Here is a 19,036-nt window from a genome sequence, read left to right on the forward strand (position 1 = left end):
AGTATCAAACATAATATTGTTTTGTAAGAATATATATGTGTGTGTGTGTATATATATATATATATATGTTAGAATATGCAACATGAATATGTTACATAAAAGAAAAGAACAAAGGCCGCAATACTTACGTTTTTTACCATTGATATGATCCAAGAAATTGATGGAATCTTTTACTACACAATCACAGACATTGCAGTAGTACCTGGGAGGAAGGAAATGCATAATTATATCCACAGAAATAGAGCAATGCCCTGAAAAATTGTCAGCCATAAAAAAACAAAAACACTATCACAATTTTTTTATCAATATCGCGATTTCATTTTGACTTTTGATCACCATTTTGACATAATATTTGCTTACACTTTACACTCATAAATGCATTTTGGTTTTATGAATTTTAATCTCAAACATATTTCAAAAGGAAACCAGGAAAGCTTTATCAAAAAAGATGTTGACTATCAGCTGAAGTAGTAGTTGCGGCTTTATTGACAATAGTTGCGGACACAATATCTTCGCATAAATCGTGCTTTCTGCAGTTTAGAAATGACGCATGTTCACATCGTGATTTCATAACGATTTTGATTAATCGCACAGTCCACTCTCTTGTTCATAAACTCATACTGCTGTAGTCATAGTACAGTCATTGCATAACAGATACCAACCCTCCCATCTCAGCCTGTGGTGTGGTCTTTGTGATGACGAGAGTCTTCCCCAGTTTTGACTCCAGATCCACTTTATAATCTCTGTGGCGGAGAAGCTCCCGCTTGACGGGGGGCACAGGCTTGCCTGGAGAATGAAAAAGATGGATAACATTGGAAATACTGCTTTAAATTATTTACTTGGATGAACTATTGTCAGCAACTACGATTATTTGACCCTATACGTGACATTCTCATATAAAATATAATGAATGCGTTCTTTCACTAAAGCTTATAAACTTAAAAACTGAGTATATATATATATATATACACACACACACACACACAAAACATTGTTTGTGCTTACCATCTTTTTTCTCTCTCTCTTCCGTGAGTCGTTTCTGGGCCAGCTGTTCATATTCATCTTTGTCCCATTTACGACGAAAATCATTCTTGGACTACAAAAACAAACAGATACTATTATAAACATGTTAAACAAATGAATCACATCAGCTGTATTTAGAAATCTGCTGAAACTGCATAGAAAAGCATGTGCACAAGATCGAACATGAATAAACTTTCATGATCAATATCTGATCATATTGATAGATCAACAAGGCTGTCGGCCAACAATACTAAAGATACCAGATTGCAAAACGTCTCATAGTTCAAATATATCCGTTTTCTTGTTTTTGTACACGACAACAAAGACAAAACCATCTGTCGTCACAAGCTCAGCCAGTTTTTCTTTTCCCCGGCTACCACGACATCTACACTTTTTAAAGGAAGAAATTAAGAATAGCGTTCGTTCATAAATAATGGTCAAAGAAAACGGATAGACTAAAATTCTAAACAAAGAAACTATTCGAAATAAATCTTAACGAAAATTTCTTACCGCACTGCCAGACGCCATTTTGCTACCGTGATGCCGTAAAGCGTATTGCTGTCGTAAACCAGTGCAGTTGCTTCAAATTTCAAAAGGGATCAAACCAAAGCCGCTCTCTGACCATGAAAAAAAAAACAATAATAAAATTAAATTAAACACAATATTAACTGCACAAAACACGTTTAATATTTTTACGTTTAACGCGATTTTCACGAATAGTTTTGACTTTCATAGCTGTTTTATTGTTTACATTTTGCTGAATATAATAAATAGGGCTGTTTAATGACAGATTCCAGTGTCACAACTTACCCATATACATCTGCCCGTTATTTTTTTGTTGCCAAGATCACAAAGAATGTGTCTAAACCACCGATCTATAATAGAGATAATAGATAACAATACATCAGTGGTCTAAACAGAGAAATATTTACTGGAGACACTAACTCTGACAGCTACAACAGACACAAGCTATACATTTTCAGGTCAAAATAAAAGCGCAATCCTTTCCTTTCACACGAACGCGTTATCACAATAGTATCTTATTTTATTATTTAATTTTATAACATTTTCTGCTTATTTTTTTTTTTAATGATTAGTGGCCTTACCTGTCTCATGTGTACAGCCCCGCCCCTGTTACACCTGCCGCTGATAAAAAGCTTTGTCAAACGTTATGTGTTGTGTGGCTGTAGCCAAAATCATGACAACACGCATAGAAAGCCTTCTTCAAAACCCCTTTGAGTCGCGGTAGTGTGTTTTTAAAATCCATTTTATTGGTTTAAAATAACCTATGTGTTGCTGTAGCTTGTCTTTTGTTTTGTATTTTAGAGGTCTGCCTCTTCATTTGTGGCCAACAGCCCAAGACTTCAATACTAAAACACACTCTCTCCCATGCAGCCCAGAACCTTGGCTTCTACCAGGCTGCAGTTCAGTGTATGATAGTCTTGTCAGGTAAATATCTCTGTTGATTGAGGAGCAACAAGATGCGTTTTTCTTTTTGCTATAGGTTGTAAGCTTGATATTGATTTGTGAACCGTGGAATCCCCTTCCCAGCTGCTCTAAAACCCCACAGTCAACTTCACATAATGGAGAAGTCTTCTGCTGTTCAGAAGCCTCGCAGGTCTGTTCTTGTTCAATGTCTTTTGATTGCATATTTTATGTTTTAGTGTAGAAGTTTTGTATGAGACATTTTAGAAGGTAAGAAGTCATTTAAAGAGGCTTTTAACCCTTTAAATTGTTGTTGTCTGATCAGGTCATCCATTCTTGAGTGGTGCATCCTGAAGATGTCTACAGCTAGTGTTGCTGTTGGAACGGAAGACATTGATGGGATCAAGAGGTCTCTTAGTACAGTTATTAAAGAGAAAATAAGCAGTATATATTAACAGTAGTGTGTGTGTGTGTGTGTGTGTATATATATATATATATGTGTGTATATATGTGTATATATAATTAAATTTATTTAATGTGTATTGCTTTCATTATTAATAAATATATGTTTGTACTTATTTGGCCTTCTTGGGCCAGCTGATTAAATAACACTTGTTTTGTAGGTCTCCGTCAGGGCGACAGTGGTGCCCACTCAATGCTGACCCGTCACAATTTGAGACTAATGAGGCAGTTTTGAAGCGTAGACAAAAACAGATTCAGTATGGAAAGAACACGTGTGGCTACCAGAACTTTCAGCAGGTTCCAAAGTGAGAATTGCTGAACGTTATTAAATTGCTAACAACTGTTAACTTCCTTTTGTTTGTTTTTTTGTTTTTTTTAATGTTCTCCTGATTGTATTGAAACATTTTGGGGTATTATATTTCCTAACTGTTCAGATGTCTGCGCATGCCTGGGATTCACCCTTCCACTCCAAACAAATGCCGCAAATATAGCCGCAGATCTTGGGACATGCAAGTCCGTCTCTGGCGGAGAGCGCTTCATGCATGGGACCCGCTATCTGCTTCCCAGAAAGACACGGAGGGACAAGACCCAGTTGATCAATTGTAAGTCTTCAAAGACAATTTTGTCTTTGCAGTAGTTCTATTAATTTGCTAAATTAAAAAACTCTTAGGCAGAGCTTGCTTGAGAAGATGAATACAGAGCTGTGCGACGGTGAAAAGGAGGGCACAAAGTGGGAAGTGGCGCCGGATTCCATGTCGTCCATTATTTCACAACCTTTTGAGTTGTCAACTGATGGTCCTTGGCTGTATTCTAATGCTACTCAGGTCAGACCTAAATATTGAGTCAATGGTTGTTTGAAGTGGTATACTTGCTGAAGACACCTACACAAAATTGGATCAATGTTTAAGTTTGCTGCACCTTTTTTGCAAGTGTAGCAAGTCAAAGCATTTATTATATGCATACAGAAAATTTGCATGCCATGCACTGCAGCAATCATGAGTAGAATGCTGTTTTGAACAAAGCCAATGTCCTTAACTTGTAAAGTACAGTGCATGGGTTCAGTGCTAACTAGATTCTTCTGTCCAGGTTGGAGTCCCATGTCACCAGGGCCAAATCTCTCCGCCTGGATTGGGCTACACCTTCAGCAATCACCTAATGGCACAGGAGAACGTCCTAGGATGGTTGCGATTTCTCCTTGAGACTGACCGCAACCAAACCCAGGTGCCTTTGCTGCATGAAGAGGCTTTCTGGAGATTTATGTAGTGTCTCGTCAAATCATGCGACTGGTCTGCACGGATCAGGTGCTAATCTTGTCCTCCAGCTGTGTTTGCATTCCACTTGGATCACTGTCTACTAGTTTAGTATGCTGTGCACTTTGTATTTTGTTATCAAGGCATCCTCTTCAAATGAATGTTTCAATATTGTACACTTTCCAGTACCTGTTGTTATTACTTTGTTCTTCACTTTCTGATTTTCTTTCTTTTTCTTTCCCTTCAAAAGCACAGGTTCTGTTCATTTTGTTCTGTTAACACGTCCCCTCCTGTTTGTCACGTCACTGTTTTTCTAAAAACAGGAAGTTCAGAAGTTTTATTTTTTTATTTTTGTGTGGACCTCTATGAATGGGGAAATCTAATAAAGATGTGGACTTGCTATAGCTGACTCTGCATATCATTAAATAGTTGCACTTCACTTTCTTTGTATGCTTTTAACATCCATTAAACCTCCTCGCCTAATGCATTCTTACACAAATAACATTCTTTATTAGGCCAGAGAACTAAATGTGAGCAATGCAAGTTTGACTGAGTAGGTTTGGAGAAATATAAAAATTTAGGTGATCTAAAGTTGCATACAATTGTTTGCCATTTTACCTTAATATTTTGGTGTTTATTTTAATGTACATTTTATCCTGAAAATAAACACTAAATTAGAAATTTTCACAAAATTATGGGAAAATCCCTTCAGAATTCACTACAATTCCCATGATTCCGAGTGTCGTATTATCTCAGGAGGCTCAGTCCAAAGAGTCGAGTGCCCTCACTGAACTGTATTGTTTGACACTTCAGAGTTTATATTGTTTATCTATTCACCTCCTAATTTTGCTCCATCTACCAATTCCCGTACAACACATTCCACGCGTTTGTTTGAAGACGGTTATAAGATGAAACTGAGACCGTATATGCCCTGAATGTTATTTACAAATTCCTCCATAGAAGGGGCGCACTTATTTTTCCCTAGTGGGCGACACTGAGAATACAGTCTGTATCGACCAAGCGTGCAATTGCAGACCAATCCTCAATTTTACACGATCCTTTAAATCATTTCTGTCGGTCTTCGCTTACGATTCAGCGTGTTATTTCAACGGTATGTTTTTGTTAAGCAGAACAGTCGGGAATTGTATACAGATTTATTTTCTAGGCCAAAGCGAGGACAGTGTATTAGACAGCAAGCCGACCTGCATTAGCTTGTTGTACCGAATCGGCTGAATCTTTCGGTTGAGAGCAACATTCAAGGCCTGGGGTTTTAACGACCACTCTCGGTTGATTCAAGGTAAGCCATTATCGTCGAAAATCATCAGTGCACCTTCGTTTAAATGCTGTGTTATTCATATATGTACTTTCCCTGCAGTCAGGCTCATTGTGCATGGCTTAACAGCTAGAAATCGGTTCGCGGGGCAGAATTGCATTTCATAAACGTGTGTAAACAAATCTGCAACACAAGGCAGGGATGCAGTAATTTGCTTTTGCAGACTGGCGAACGGAACGTGCTGTATGTGACGGAAAGATTTGAAATCTTTATTTCTTTAATAGGCCTGTTTACTGCACCGCGTTAGCTATAGCCCGGGTCGGCTGTTCCTGATTGGCTTGTCATACAGTCTGTTATTTTTAATTATCATATAATAAATCGCGATTTATTAAAAGCTAAATATAGAATCGGAGTTTTGGGTTTTGGTGTGTTATATCCTAACGTAATCTGCAAAATCGCGCAAACTGCAAACAGAGCACAACCGGTGCACGCGATATGAAACCGCTTTCGGCTTCCTAAAGTCGACCAGTGCTTATTTATAGATTGTATTCATTCGGCGTGCAAAAATCAATGTACTCTTAATATATGCATGCTTAGAATGGCTAAACTTGTCTAATGCCCCGTGCAAACCTTACGCGCACGCTTTAGAAATGCAACCCAGTGGCCTACCCCGACCTTCAGCACGATTGTATTTGATTTCACTTATAGGTGTCGATGCGATCGGGAAATGTATATATATATATATATATTTTTTTTTATCTCAGAAAATGATTTGAATTGTAGACTAAGGATATGCTGTGCTACATGTCACGCTTAATGTGCTTATAATGGAGATGACAGGCAGATAGGCTCCCCCTCCCCCCTCCATCAGCCGCGGCCGCTCAGTGCGTAACCAAGGCAACGGCGGAACCGAACCCGAATCTACTCGTGATCGCCATGATACGTCATTACTAGATTCTTCACTTAAATTAATGAATTGGGGTGTACTTCACTTACTAAATCATAGGTTTTCAATCTTTTGGATACCACGGACCTCTATATTTGTTCATTCATCTTGTTCGAGTGACCCCCAAATCCTATATATAACTATCAGTGGTGGACGAAGTACACAAATCAAGTACTTGAGTAAAAGTATAGATACGTATAATAAAATATTACTCCACTAAAAGTAAAAGTACTCAGTTTTCAATTTTACTCGAGTGAAAGTACAAAAGTACTTGATTTTTTATGTACTTAAGTAAAAAGTACTGATAGATTAATATTTATTTTGCAGTTTTGCAGGTTTTTTTTTTTTAAGTACCGGTGGTACCGAGTACCCGGTCAACACCTGGTCTTGATGCGCTATCCGAAAGGTGCGCAGATACTCTCTCTTCATAAAAGCACTGAGACGTGGCGACCTCAAAACGAGGAAACACACCAAACTAACAAAACACTTTAAAGACACCCAGATCAAATGAAAGAGTTCAAGCAGGTAAGTTTCATTTTAATTTTTAATATTTAGACGAGGAAACACACCAAACTAACAAAACACTTTAAAGACAGACACCCAGATCAAATGAAAGAGTTCAAGCAGTTAAGTTTCATTTTAAGTTCTGGGGGAAACACTACATATTATTCAATATTTTAATTTGAATGTCGGAATGAAATGAACGCTGTTATTAGAGTAGTTAATCATTAGCATAAGCGCGGCTAACGCTAATATAATGATCATTTGGTTTTGTGTTTTGCTTTGGTACCGAAATTGGTACCGAGAACCGTGGATTTTCACTACTTTTGAACGAATACTGAAATTTTGGTACCGTGACAACACTAGTGCAGACCCTTCAGCAATTGGGGCATTTGAAAGTAAATTACTGTTAAATTTAAAAAAAAATTTTTTTTTTTTTAGCTAACTTAGTTGTTATTCTTGGTTGAATAGCTCTAGGTTTTCAAAAGCCCTTTAAAATTAAATATGTACACATTTTGGATTAAATGAAAGTAGTCAAATTTTTTAATGAGCATATGAGCCGAGCATAGCGTCACTGAAGGTAGCATCATTTTTATCAGTGTTGCCCAGTACAGCTGAACTAGCCTATACCATGTTACAGCAAAGTAGCGCTACTGCAAACCGGAACAAGTAGCCTATACTGAATTTCCTGTCAGCGCGTTATTTGAGCGGACTTTGCTTTTCCGGTGAGTATGAGCGGTACACGAGCGGAACGCACATTCATAGAGTGGAATATTGAGCGGAGCGTCACAAGTAGTCTTACATGTAGGGATGCGCCGAAATGAAAATTCTGGGCCGAAACGGAAACCGAAAATTCTGGATGCACTTGGCCAATATTATTCTACCAAATAGTATAATAAAAGACTTGGCATCCGTGTATCGATACAGTATTGCCGTGGAAAATATTGCGATACTGTGCTGTATCGATTTTTCCCCCACCCCTACTATATATAATGCATAACTACTTTAGTTACTATTATTTAGTTGCTTTCCTACTCATTTTTTAAAAATTATTTAAAGGGGTCATATGATGTGATTTCAATTTTTCCTTTCTCTTTGGAGTGTTACAAGCTCTTAGTGCATAAAGAAGATCTGTAAAGTTGTAAAGACTAAAGTCTCAAATCCAAAGAGATATTCTTTATAAAAGTTAAGAGTCAGCCACACCTACCTAAAACGGCTCGTTCTAACACGTTCTAACTTTTATTCTCACTGTAGTATTGTTGCCGCCGCCATATCCTGAAGACGCTGTGTGCTTCGTTGTGAAAGCGAAACTACTTTGTTTGGTCTTCCAAAAGAGGACGATATCCGCTTCGTCATGCCTAGAGCTGATCCGTGCTGGTCGCTGAGGGAATACAACAGTATGGTAGGGGCGTAACATTTCCGTCTCACGCTTGAGGTATTCGGCCAATCACAACGCACTGGATAGCTGGCCAATCAGAGCACACCTCGCTTTTTCAGACCGATGAGTTTTGTAAAAATCGACGCGTTTCTAAAAGGCGGGGCATAGAGGAGAAACAATAATGTACAGTATGTGGAAAATAATGTGTTTTTTTTTACTTTAAACCGCATAAACACATTTCATTACACCAAATACACAAAATAATGTTCTTTTTAGCAGCATCATATGACCCCTTTAATCTTTTTTTTTATTACTTTTCATTTTTTATTTATTGTTTTTCTCTAAACTTTCCTAAGGCCCCCAGCACTCTTTTGTGGCCCCCTGTAAACCCCTGATTTAAGTGCACTAGCATATATAAATACAGTCACGTTGGACGATGTGTCCCTGAGCACAGACAGGGAAGGATGTGTTCGTAGGAGTTCCCACAGTGGCATCAGGCCAGCGGAACAGCCGGTTCCTTGACTGTGCTGCTCTCCCAGACACCTGTCACCAAGCAGTCCCTATTCATGTGTGCTGTAATGGGAGACCACTAGCAGACTGGGCCTGTGCCCTGCAGGGTTACAGTCCTTAGCGGGGTTTGGAAAGCGAGAACTTCAGTCGCTTTCTCTAATTAAACCATAATCTGAGGATACTTCAAAAGCGAAATAAACAACAACACGTTTAAAGCACAAGAATATTGAAATATTAAGTAGAATTTGGTCACTTTCTGTTCATGTAAGTTGATAAACACATTAACCTGATTACAAAAAATGAATTGCCAGATTAAGCCAGTTTCTAGAAATCTTGGGAGAAAAATCCTGTTCTTTTGTTTATTTTGGGGTTTTGCGAGCCTGTTTTCCAGTCAGTCACCTGAAATTCCGTGTTTGTTTCAGTGTAAAAGTATGATGTCAGCAATTTTGGAGTATAGCACTTACTAATCAAAGGGAATTTTATATGTTCGCTGTAGGCCAGGGGTGCCCAAACTCGGTCCTGGAGGGCCGGTGTCCTGAAGAGTTTAGCTCCAACCCCAATTAAACACACCTGAACCAGCTAATCAAGCTCTTACTAGGCATACTAGAAACTTAAAGGCAGGTGTGTTGAGGCAAGTTGGCGCTAAACTCTGCAGGACACCGGTCCTCCAGGACCGAGTTTGGACACCCCTGCTGTAGGCAGTGCATAGTTAATAAAGACTGCTCTCATGCCTGCTTTATAGAGAGTATTGTTTGTACTATGAAAGTAGTGGAGGTGAAATTATCGTTTTTTTTTTCCACTTTATGCAGGACTGTGTTTAATGATTTTTCAGAATGAAGTGGCGAGTGCTGTTTGAACCTTCCTTTTAGTATATTTTGCATTTGGTATAGTCTTTTAAAAGGAACACTCCACTATTTTTGAAAATAGGCTCATTTTCCAACTCCCCTAGAGTTAAACAGTTGAGTTTTACCGTTTTCGAATCCATTCAGCCGATCTCCAGGTCTGGCGGTAGCACTTTTAGCTGTAGCTTAGCATAGATCATTGAATCTGATTAGGGAGCGTGCTGGGGACTATTTTCAGGCGCTGCGTAATATCAAAAATAGTGGAGTGTTCCTTTAAATATTTAAACCAGTGAAAGATTCAGAAATAAAACCTGAAAGAATTAAGCAAAACATTTTTCTGTGCGTCCTCTTGCAAAGTTTAGTTACACAGGAATGACTGTTTTCAAGGATTTATAGTCTTCCTTGTAAACATGACAACTGTAGGGCTGCACCTTTTTGTATGGGACAGGAAATTAAAAAGCATTTTTTGTCGGAGCAGATCAGGAATAATGTGCAGTTTTGGTAATTGTATTATTTTTTTTACAATTTCAGCAGCTAAGTAACTTAAGAGATTTGCACGAGAACCTGCTATTATTAAACATTTACCATTGACTTTTGTTTGTTTTGTTCCACCATTTTGTATTGTCCTGAATTTAGAACAACCAAATGTGTCATTTAGTGTTCACGTGCATTTATTTAAAGGGGTCATATCATGAGAAATTAAATTTTTCTTGATCCTTTGAGTGAAAAGCATTCATGATAACATACTGTGACTCAAAAACAACTGAAAAGTCCAAAAAGACCATCTAAAGACCAAATAAAATATGGATGTTTTTATCATAAGAAATAATAAAACCTATATCTAATATTTAATTTGACTTCTTTTGTGTCCCTGGTGAAGACGTCATCATGGTTCCTGAGTGACATTGAGCGAGCAGCGTGTCCTGGATGTTTGGTGGACTGTGCTTCAGTTTTATCTAGTGCACATCAGCCTCTTTCCCCACCTTTCCTTCCTCCAATTTGCCATGCCATGGTTTCGTTAAATGTTAAACAACAACGTTGTTCCAGCATCAACAACAATCACTGGACAGCAAACTGGTAAAGCTTGTGTTGTGGATCTCAGCACAGATTTGTTTCACTTTGGCATTTATCTGTCTCTTAAAGCAATCATTTTTCTCTTTACTTCTTTCAGTCTCTACTTCATCATCAGAGCCCCGAAACCAGCCGGCCCATAGATGGATTAATGCCTGGTATGTAACTTTTCTCTTGAGTATCTGGAAATCGAGCATTGATTTATGAGTTTCATTCCTGAAATTGTGAAAATAATGTACACATTAATGTTTTACCTTTCAGTAACAAAAAAAAAGACAATTGTACACTAAAGTACTTTAGCTCCTTAATTTGGAGTGCAGAGTTTCTCAGTTATTCTGAGTTTCAATTGAACATAAAATAATTATGTATGGGGCATATCATGGGTTTTCTGAATAATAGCTGCTAGTTTAAAAAATGAAAGGTAAACCATGTAATTACATAATTGAAACTTGCACTACTGTTTAAAAGTTTGAAAGAAATTAATACTTTGTTTTTTTTTTATTTCAAATAACTGCAGACCAACTTTTGAACAGCAGTGAATACAGGAAATCATTATTATGCAAATACATATATTGTGTGCGCATGTTATATAATATGCATAAACATAAATATGCCCCCTTGGATAGTATACAGCATATACCATGCTGTAGTAGACATGTCAAATGCTATAGATATTGCTTTACAAAAATGCTGTGAGAAAAATTTGAGTAACTATGAGTAACTGCTTTATGTTAATTGCACATTAGAGTGAAGAAAAATGGAGTAATATGAGCGTACAGATTAGAACATGTCCCAAACAAGTCAAGATTTGTTATTATGGTGTGTAATGTGACATGTACTTGTTTACAGTTGCTGAATAATGCCACTTGGACCAGTTTGGGTTCTTCTAGAACTATCTGTTTTATAATTTGTTACAATTTATCATTTGTAATAAATAATATTTTTGATTTGTGTCCAAATTTCAAATGCTGATGTATTTTTGTAGGCCAACCTGGAAGTTAGCATCACCCTGGTTCCTTCGACAAAAATTGATTTTTCCATTGTCTTTTGGATTATTGCAGAAAATAAGCTCTGTGACCAGCAACAGTATGATTCTTACATGTTTTGTTCATTATGATAATCTTCACAAATTAACCCAATGTTTATGAATCTTGAAGCCTAAATACAATCTCCAGAAGTAAAAAGTTGAAGTGAACTACACTATGGTCACATGATTTCAGTGTCACCACCATTGAGCTTCTGATGGCTCTTTCAGGCTTTATATAAAAAAAATCATAAAAATAAAAAAATAAAACTTTTTCCTTGATAGTTACCTGTTCATTTTGATTATGCTTAATGCCCCTGACAACCTCTGTAGTCCCATTTAGCCACTTGTTAGCAAGTAAAAGCTTGTTGTAGAATAAAACGTAAAAATATCTTGAGCTTGTGTAAACCTCAGACCTCATTTTAGCCATTTAACCAAAAACCCGTTCCAAAAAAAAACATTGACTTCAGGATTATGGAACCGGAAGTGCTAGAATGCTTGTTTCTGGGTTTGGACCTACAAAAATGACGTAATACGCCCACCTCTAAGGTCTTCCAATATCTTCTAAATAACCACAGAAGGTTATTAACTCCTAAAACTCTGTCTGTCCTCTTTCAGAGAGCAGTTACTGGCAGCTCTGCCCTACTTCGAAGGCCAGTCTGCAGGGGGTGCTCAGCTCCAGCTTCCCCCCCGGCCCCGTGTCCCTGGGTCCTCCAGAAAGCCACCTGCCGGAGGGGGATGCCCTGAACCGTCCGCTCGCCCCTAGCACCTCTGTGACGGACCTGTCTTTTCCCGGGCCTCCCCCTCCCCCCCCGCCACCCCCCAAACGCCACTGTCGTTCGCTGTCTGTACCAGAGGACCTTTCACGCTGCCGGTACACCTGGCGGCCGAGCGCCTCCAAGGTCTGGACACCAGTGAACCGCCGATGCCACAGTGGAGGGGGCGCGGGGGGGCCGTGTCCACTGCGTGCCCCCAGCTCCTCGCTCAACTCCTCGCTGCATTCTTCTTCCAGCCCCACATTTTTCAGTCTGGCCCTTTCCCCAGATTCCCCACTACCGTGGACTTTCCCCTGGGACCCGAGTGACGGTGCCGGAGGTGGTGCCTGCTGCTGCTTCTTCCCGTCGCCGTCCTCATGCTCCTCCTCTCCCTCACCGCTCAACCCTCCGCCTCCACCGCAGAGGCGCTTCTCCCTCTCTCCCGTGCTCATCCGCGAAGCTGCTGCCCAGTTCTTGCCGCCACCTCCGGTGCCCCCGCAGATCACATCTCACCCTCCGGTGGTGCCCGCCTCGCCCTCGTCCGCCTGCAGCACTCCGTCTTCGGTGCGCCGTGCTCTTCCTCCTCAACTTCCACGGTGCCATTCTCAGCCCTGCGACCTGCTCCTGCTCAAACCTGGCCTAAAGCGCCGCAGGGACCCGGACAGACCATGTGGACGGCCTGTGCTAGATTTTGCCAAAATGACACAGGTATGCTCTTCCTTACCATTCTGAAGATACAGTTACTACAGCTGTTATGAAAATATGTTATTTTGAAAGTATGAGCCTTTGAAATGGAAAAGGAAAGGAGGCAGTTGACAGTACAAAAAAGAAAAGGAGAAATGATAAAATATGGTATGAAAAATAGTAGGGCTGCACGATTAATCGCGTGCAATATTTAACACGCATCTTGTCAGTAAAGACGGTTCTGTAATCAGCGGTAAATCTCCATCACCTGCGTGCTTTCACATTGAGCAGCATTAACTACACAGAGCCGTTGTTCACTGACGAGTTGCGCAAAACCACGTTCATATTCGCGCGATTTTTTGCGCAGCTCATCAGTGAACAACGGCTCTGTGTAGTTAATGCTGCTCAATGTGAAAGCACGCAGGTGATGGAGATTTACCGCTGATTACAGAACCGGCTTTCTGACAAGATGCGCGTTAAATATCGCATGCGATTAATCGTGCAGCCCTAAAAAATAGCATTCAAAGTGGGGCTGGGTATTGATATTTGATACAGATTTCCTGATTCTGTTTCAGTTCAAACGTTTATCCAACTTCAGCTGCATACATGCAGTACACTCATAAAGCAATCCATATTGTATAATTAAAGAAAACAATTTGTAGTTTTTAATTGAACATTGATGGAACAACACATTTGTATAAAATATAATCATGATAAAAGTAGTTTGTTGCTTAAAATTAATAAAAATTTTACACCTCTACCAAAGTTTGTACTATATTCTGTTTTGATAAATAAAATAATTCACTTTCATTTAAAGGCACACTAAGCGATTTTTGCGAAATGATGTTGATATTTGAAAGCACCAAAACAAACACGCCCATACCCCAACAGGACCTCGCCCCTATTTTGATAACTCCGCCCCACACGTACGTACACAACCCTGGCAGCGACGATGGCGGAATCTGCTATGCCTGCCGGCCGCAGCATATTCAAGCAAAAGCCAACACAGAAAACTTGTGTGAAAAGGCAAAATCAACATAATTCGCCTATCAAGAAGAAACAAAGCAACCTCGGCGTCCGATTCTAGGCCTTCCTGCTCCTTGAGTTCTCTCCACTGCTGGAAGCTGCTCCGATATTTACACTGGTCCTACCTCTTGCCTGATCGTAACCCTTCATTTTAATGTTTTGTTTCTCTGAAATCTTCTTTTTTTATCTGCCATCTCTCTCTACCTGTAGTTGATCTGCTAATATCCGTCCTGTGCACTCACTGAGTGCTCTCTTCTCCCTATCATTACTAGACATGCTGATTGGCTGCGAGTTTGTTTTAGGACTCCGCCACAGTGGTCAAAAGTGTTTTTACAAAAATCGCTTAGTGCACCTTTAAATGTTAATTAAAAAATATATAAATATTTTGTATATTTGTAAGACTTTGAAATAGGGGTGTAACGATTCACTCGTTTTCTCGATGCATCGATTACAAACCCTGACGATGCAATGCATCGATCTTGAACATGGATTTTTGAATCATGAATCGCCGATTTCAGACAGTAATCGATTTAAAACGCTAAGAATCGAATGAATCGCGTTTTTTATAGTGATTCAGTGCTTTCAAAATATATACACATTAAATTACTACAAGCACGAATTAATGGAGACTTGAACAGCGTTCGTGCCTGCCTCGCATCTCTCCTTCACGCACTGCACTGTTTACCGCCTGCAGTGACTGTCATAGGATTGCGCTTGCGCTCCGTTCGTCTCACTGACACATTTTTTGAGTTGCTGATGTGTGATCTCTCCTTAGTACTCGTGGCCATTAATGCTAAAGTGAAGTAGTTTTGCTTTTCTGTAGTTTTTCAATGGCTCTCGGTCTTACAGACGAACGTCGATCGCGCGTCTCCTGTGAAGCTGAACTCTCCTCCTGTCAGCATTCAATTCACACGGATCGACCGTCATGCAGAGCATACACGATCATGCAGTATACACATGCACACTTCACAAGATCTCACAACTGGATCCGACTAAGTTTGCAAGGTTTTTGAAATTAGATGTTTATTAGACATTTAAAGATTTGTTTAAATTATATAAATGCTGACGGCAAACAAGAAAGTATTATAATGTTTTCCTTTATTACTAATAATATAAAAACAATCGTTATAAGACTTTTTGTATACATTTTAATTCCTTTGTTTAACCGTTCTATCTGATTATTAGACAGACTTCTATCCGTATTTAGACACAACTGTTAACGACAACAGCGAACAAGAGGGAGAATGTGAGCACTGTGTGCACTTCAGGCGCTGCCGTTCTCAGCGCCGTCAAAATAAAAGTCCGCCTCGAACGCATCGGACAAACAGAAAAACTTGTCGGCCGATGCCGATATTTAAAAAATGTAAAATATCGGCCAATATATCGGCCTTGGCGATATATCGGTCGACCACTAGTTTTAACATTATCTGATAATCAGATGCATGAAAGTAGCCTTCGTTGCTATAGCAAACAGACATCAGGCGCGTTTTCTTTCAGAATCATCATTCACCGATGGAGAGGAAAAGCTAAACAGCTATAGCATTTTATTTTATGAAAATTAGATAAAGAAGTTTTCACACTGAAAGAGAAGTGATCTCGCGCTCATAGACGTGCCAGGCTATATCTGCAGCTAAGCTGAATAAAAAGCAGAATGAACTGAAACGTTAAGACTAGGGGTGCTCCGATTGATCGGCTACCGATCACAATCGGCCGATAATGCTTTGGGATGATTGATCTCTCTAAAAAGGCCGATCTCATAAAACCGATCTCAAGCTGATGACGCGCCTGCCATCACGTTGAGAGGTTTGGCATGACAGGCAGCGGCGCCGTCTCAGTTTCTGTCCGGCGTGGGTGAAATAATTATAATGCTTTAGGTGAGACATAATTGCACAAACAGCGTGAATGAATCACCGCGCCGCTCTCTTTCTCTCTCAAAATGCAAATGTCTTCAAATCACATCGCGTCTGCACTATAAGTGAGCTGCATGCTGCACAGTTGACACAGGAATTGTCACTTGCACTATCGAGGCAGTGTCGCATCGTCACTAAAGTTTATAAATTGCATTTTTTTCTTTTTAATTCTTGCCAGTGTTTAAACCATTCAACGCTCGCGTGCTCTCCTGGAGACCGTGCACTCATGCACACTCGCAGCACACACACATAACGCCAGGTTCACATTACTTTGTTTGCAGTGCGTATGTGGTGCATATTTTTTCCGTGCTCATGTTAACGGATTAAAACTCATGCACACTCACAGCGCACACACATAACGGCAGGTTCACATTACTTTGTTTGCAGTGCGTATGTGGTGCATATTTTTTCCGTGCTCATGTTAACGGATTAAAGCATTCACACTGCACACACGGTTGCGGTCTGGCAGTGCGTTTAGGAGTGGTGAGTCTGCAGCAGTGCAGAAATCGTTTCCGCACCGAGTCTATTTTTGCTGCACCTCATGTGCTGAATTAAAGTAACAGCGCATTGTTTGCGGTAAATATGATCATGCATTGACACAAAAATGTAGTAATTACACCATAAATGCATATAATTAAAGTCTACTGTGTTTCACAGTCAACACATAGGCTATGGCTTTTTGGCTAGGTTTAAAGGATAAACAAGGCAATAATTTTAAAGTTCTTAAAGTTCTTAATTAAAGTTCTTTATGAACCGCAGGATTGCTTGTAATAAAGATTTAAATGCAAAAGAAAAGGCAGTAGAGCTCAGTAGAGCTGACCGTTTTTGTCAATGGTAAGTTTTAATTTATGGCGTTATTTTAATGACAAATGTCGAGAGCGAATTATTGTAGCGCGAAAGCACATTAATATAATATAATATAATATTATTTTGCTCACGCACTAAACTGGACGCGCGCGGTCAGATACACGCAGCTCTCGCCCGGAGAGAGTGCACGCACTTAAAACGTGTCTCTCCTCTCACTCAAACTGTCCTGTGCACTCTCAAATCTCTGTGCTCATGCACTATAGATATTAATTCTTTTCGCACCTGAATTAAACATTGTCAAAAGTTATCATTATGCACTTTTAAAAAGGGTTAGGGTTAGGTGTGAACCTCACATACAGCTCACAAAATCAGGCTTGCGCAGTGCAAGCAATTGTGCAACAATAACACGATTGTAAAAACAAAAATACAGTGCATGATCAAACATTTAGGTGAGGTATAGATTTTTGAAAAATGTCTAAAAAATGCCCCCCTCCACCCCTCAAATGAAAAAAAAAAAATCCTCTCACAAGAGTCACCTAAGAGAAGAATTCATTTTCAAAAATGAAATTCAGGCCCTGAATAAATGTCTAAAAATCTTGATTGGATCATCACTATAAATAATTCTACATGATAAAAAGAAGGCTTTAAAAAGATCGGTATCGGTGATCGGATCGGCAGATACTGCTTTCGGCGATTGGCCTCAAAAATCCTGATCGGAGCACCCCTAGTTAAGACGATAAACACAATAAATACAATTTATGAATGATGCAGTGCTGATTGACATATAATTTATTACAGTAAAGAAATTATAAAGTATTTTTTTTTACCTAATTCTGTGCAGAAAATTTAAATAATTGTTTGTAGTGTATGATAAACAATCATAAAATTGTCATTATGAAAAAATTGATTATTGTCCAGCAGTGATTGATTATTGTCCAGCAGTGTATTTGATTTCTTATAGCAAATTCAAAGTAAGAGATAAGAAAATAATTCCTTGTAAAAATAATAATAATAGTACATACATACAGTACATACTGTACATAAAATTATTTATTATCATTAATATAATTAAAGCTCTTCTTTAAAATCTAGGCTTACATACATTTTTACATATGCCATGTCATGCCATGCATCATTAAACTAGCATCTAACAATGGACAAAAGTGTTTTTTTTCTCTAACCTATGGTTCTCTAACCATAAAGGTTGTGGTGTAATTTGCCCCTTGACTAAGCATTTAAAGAATTTAGGGGAAGCATTTAAATAATCCTGTGCACTTAAAGAATGCAGAATCGAATCATTCTTAATTTGCAAAAATAGTTCTTGAATCGAATCAAAAACCTATGAATCGTGACTCGAATCGATTTGCTGTCTACCCAAAGATTCACAGCCCTACTTTGAAAGCATCACACACAATTTGAAGGAGATCCCATAAAAAAAATTATAATTATTGGCTTTCATTATGGCTTTAGTAGTAACAATAAATTATTAAGTGTGATGGTTTCATTATAAAAATGGTGATTATCTAAGGTGGACTGGACACACAGCTTATTATATTGAACATTTGAACTGAAAATGTCATGTCAACTATTGAAAAAGCCAGCCAGCTATTTATCAAGGTGTCAAATATTGTGCCTTTAGTTTTTTTTTTTTTACCCCATCTACCATACTTTTACATATTCTTCCGTTATTAAAAATCGGTTTATTTAATTACCTTAAACAAAATTGAAGATTATCAAACCTTTGACTCAAAATATATTTGGCCATTTTAATGGTTCTTCATTTGATTCAAAAAACAATATTATTATTAGAATAGACTTTTCTGTGTTTCTGCCCATCAAAGATCTGCCAAATTTCCTTGTGCATAGAGAAACAAGGAGGTTTAGAAAAGTGTTGTAGTGAGTTTTTGTGTCATCTATTGATTTAGAGGAAAATTTAAATAAAATTTGACGTTTATTATTATTTCAAAAGTCCACCACATCTGAAAACTTTATCAAAGGGCATAAAAATGATCTTATAAACCTTATCAACCTGACTCTTGAAAATCAATTAGGTGCTGACATACACTACCGGTCAAAAGTTTGGGATCAGTAAGACTTGTAATGTTTTCTAAAAAGTCTCTTATGCTCATCAAGGCTGCATTTATTTGAT

General features: G+C 38.7%; 2 protein-coding genes and 1 pseudogene across 3 annotated transcripts in view; 2 read left to right on the forward strand and 1 right to left on the reverse strand.

The window, feature by feature from the left end:
* The window catches only part of zmat2 (zinc finger, matrin-type 2), a 6,099-nt gene extending 4,469 nt beyond the window's left edge, over window positions 1–1,630 (reverse strand). The window contains exons 1-4 of the mRNA XM_016481034.1: window positions 1,534–1,630; window positions 1,006–1,096; window positions 663–786; window positions 129–202 (exon numbers count right to left, since the gene is read on the reverse strand). Of these exons, the coding sequence (XP_016336520.1) occupies window positions 129–202; window positions 663–786; window positions 1,006–1,096; window positions 1,534–1,551 (307 nt within the window). The 5' untranslated portion in view covers window positions 1,552–1,630. The remainder of the gene's footprint in view (window positions 1–128; window positions 203–662; window positions 787–1,005; window positions 1,097–1,533) is intronic.
* Window positions 1,631–2,167: 537 nt separating this feature from the next.
* Window positions 2,168–4,562, forward strand: LOC107684700 (uncharacterized; annotated as a pseudogene).
* Window positions 4,563–4,925: 363 nt separating this feature from the next.
* LOC107684702 (protein FAM53C-like) overlaps window positions 4,926–19,036 on the forward strand; it is a 17,111-nt gene continuing 3,000 nt past the window's right edge. Inside the window, exons 1-4 of one of the 2 annotated variants that reach the window (XM_016481036.1) lie at window positions 4,926–5,457; window positions 10,491–10,687; window positions 10,782–10,839; window positions 12,324–13,168. In XM_016481036.1, the coding sequence (XP_016336522.1) occupies window positions 10,833–10,839; window positions 12,324–13,168 (852 nt within the window). In that variant the 5' untranslated portion in view covers window positions 4,926–5,457; window positions 10,491–10,687; window positions 10,782–10,832. Of the gene's footprint in view, window positions 5,458–10,485; window positions 10,688–10,781; window positions 10,840–12,323; window positions 13,169–19,036 lie in introns of those variants that run through there. The other variant, XM_016481035.1, reaches the window with a different exon arrangement.

This window comes from Sinocyclocheilus anshuiensis, unplaced genomic scaffold (assembly GCF_001515605.1).
Source record: "Sinocyclocheilus anshuiensis isolate Anshui unplaced genomic scaffold, SAMN03320099.WGS_v1.1 scaffold509, whole genome shotgun sequence".
Classification (NCBI taxonomy): domain Eukaryota; kingdom Metazoa; phylum Chordata; class Actinopteri; order Cypriniformes; family Cyprinidae; genus Sinocyclocheilus; species Sinocyclocheilus anshuiensis.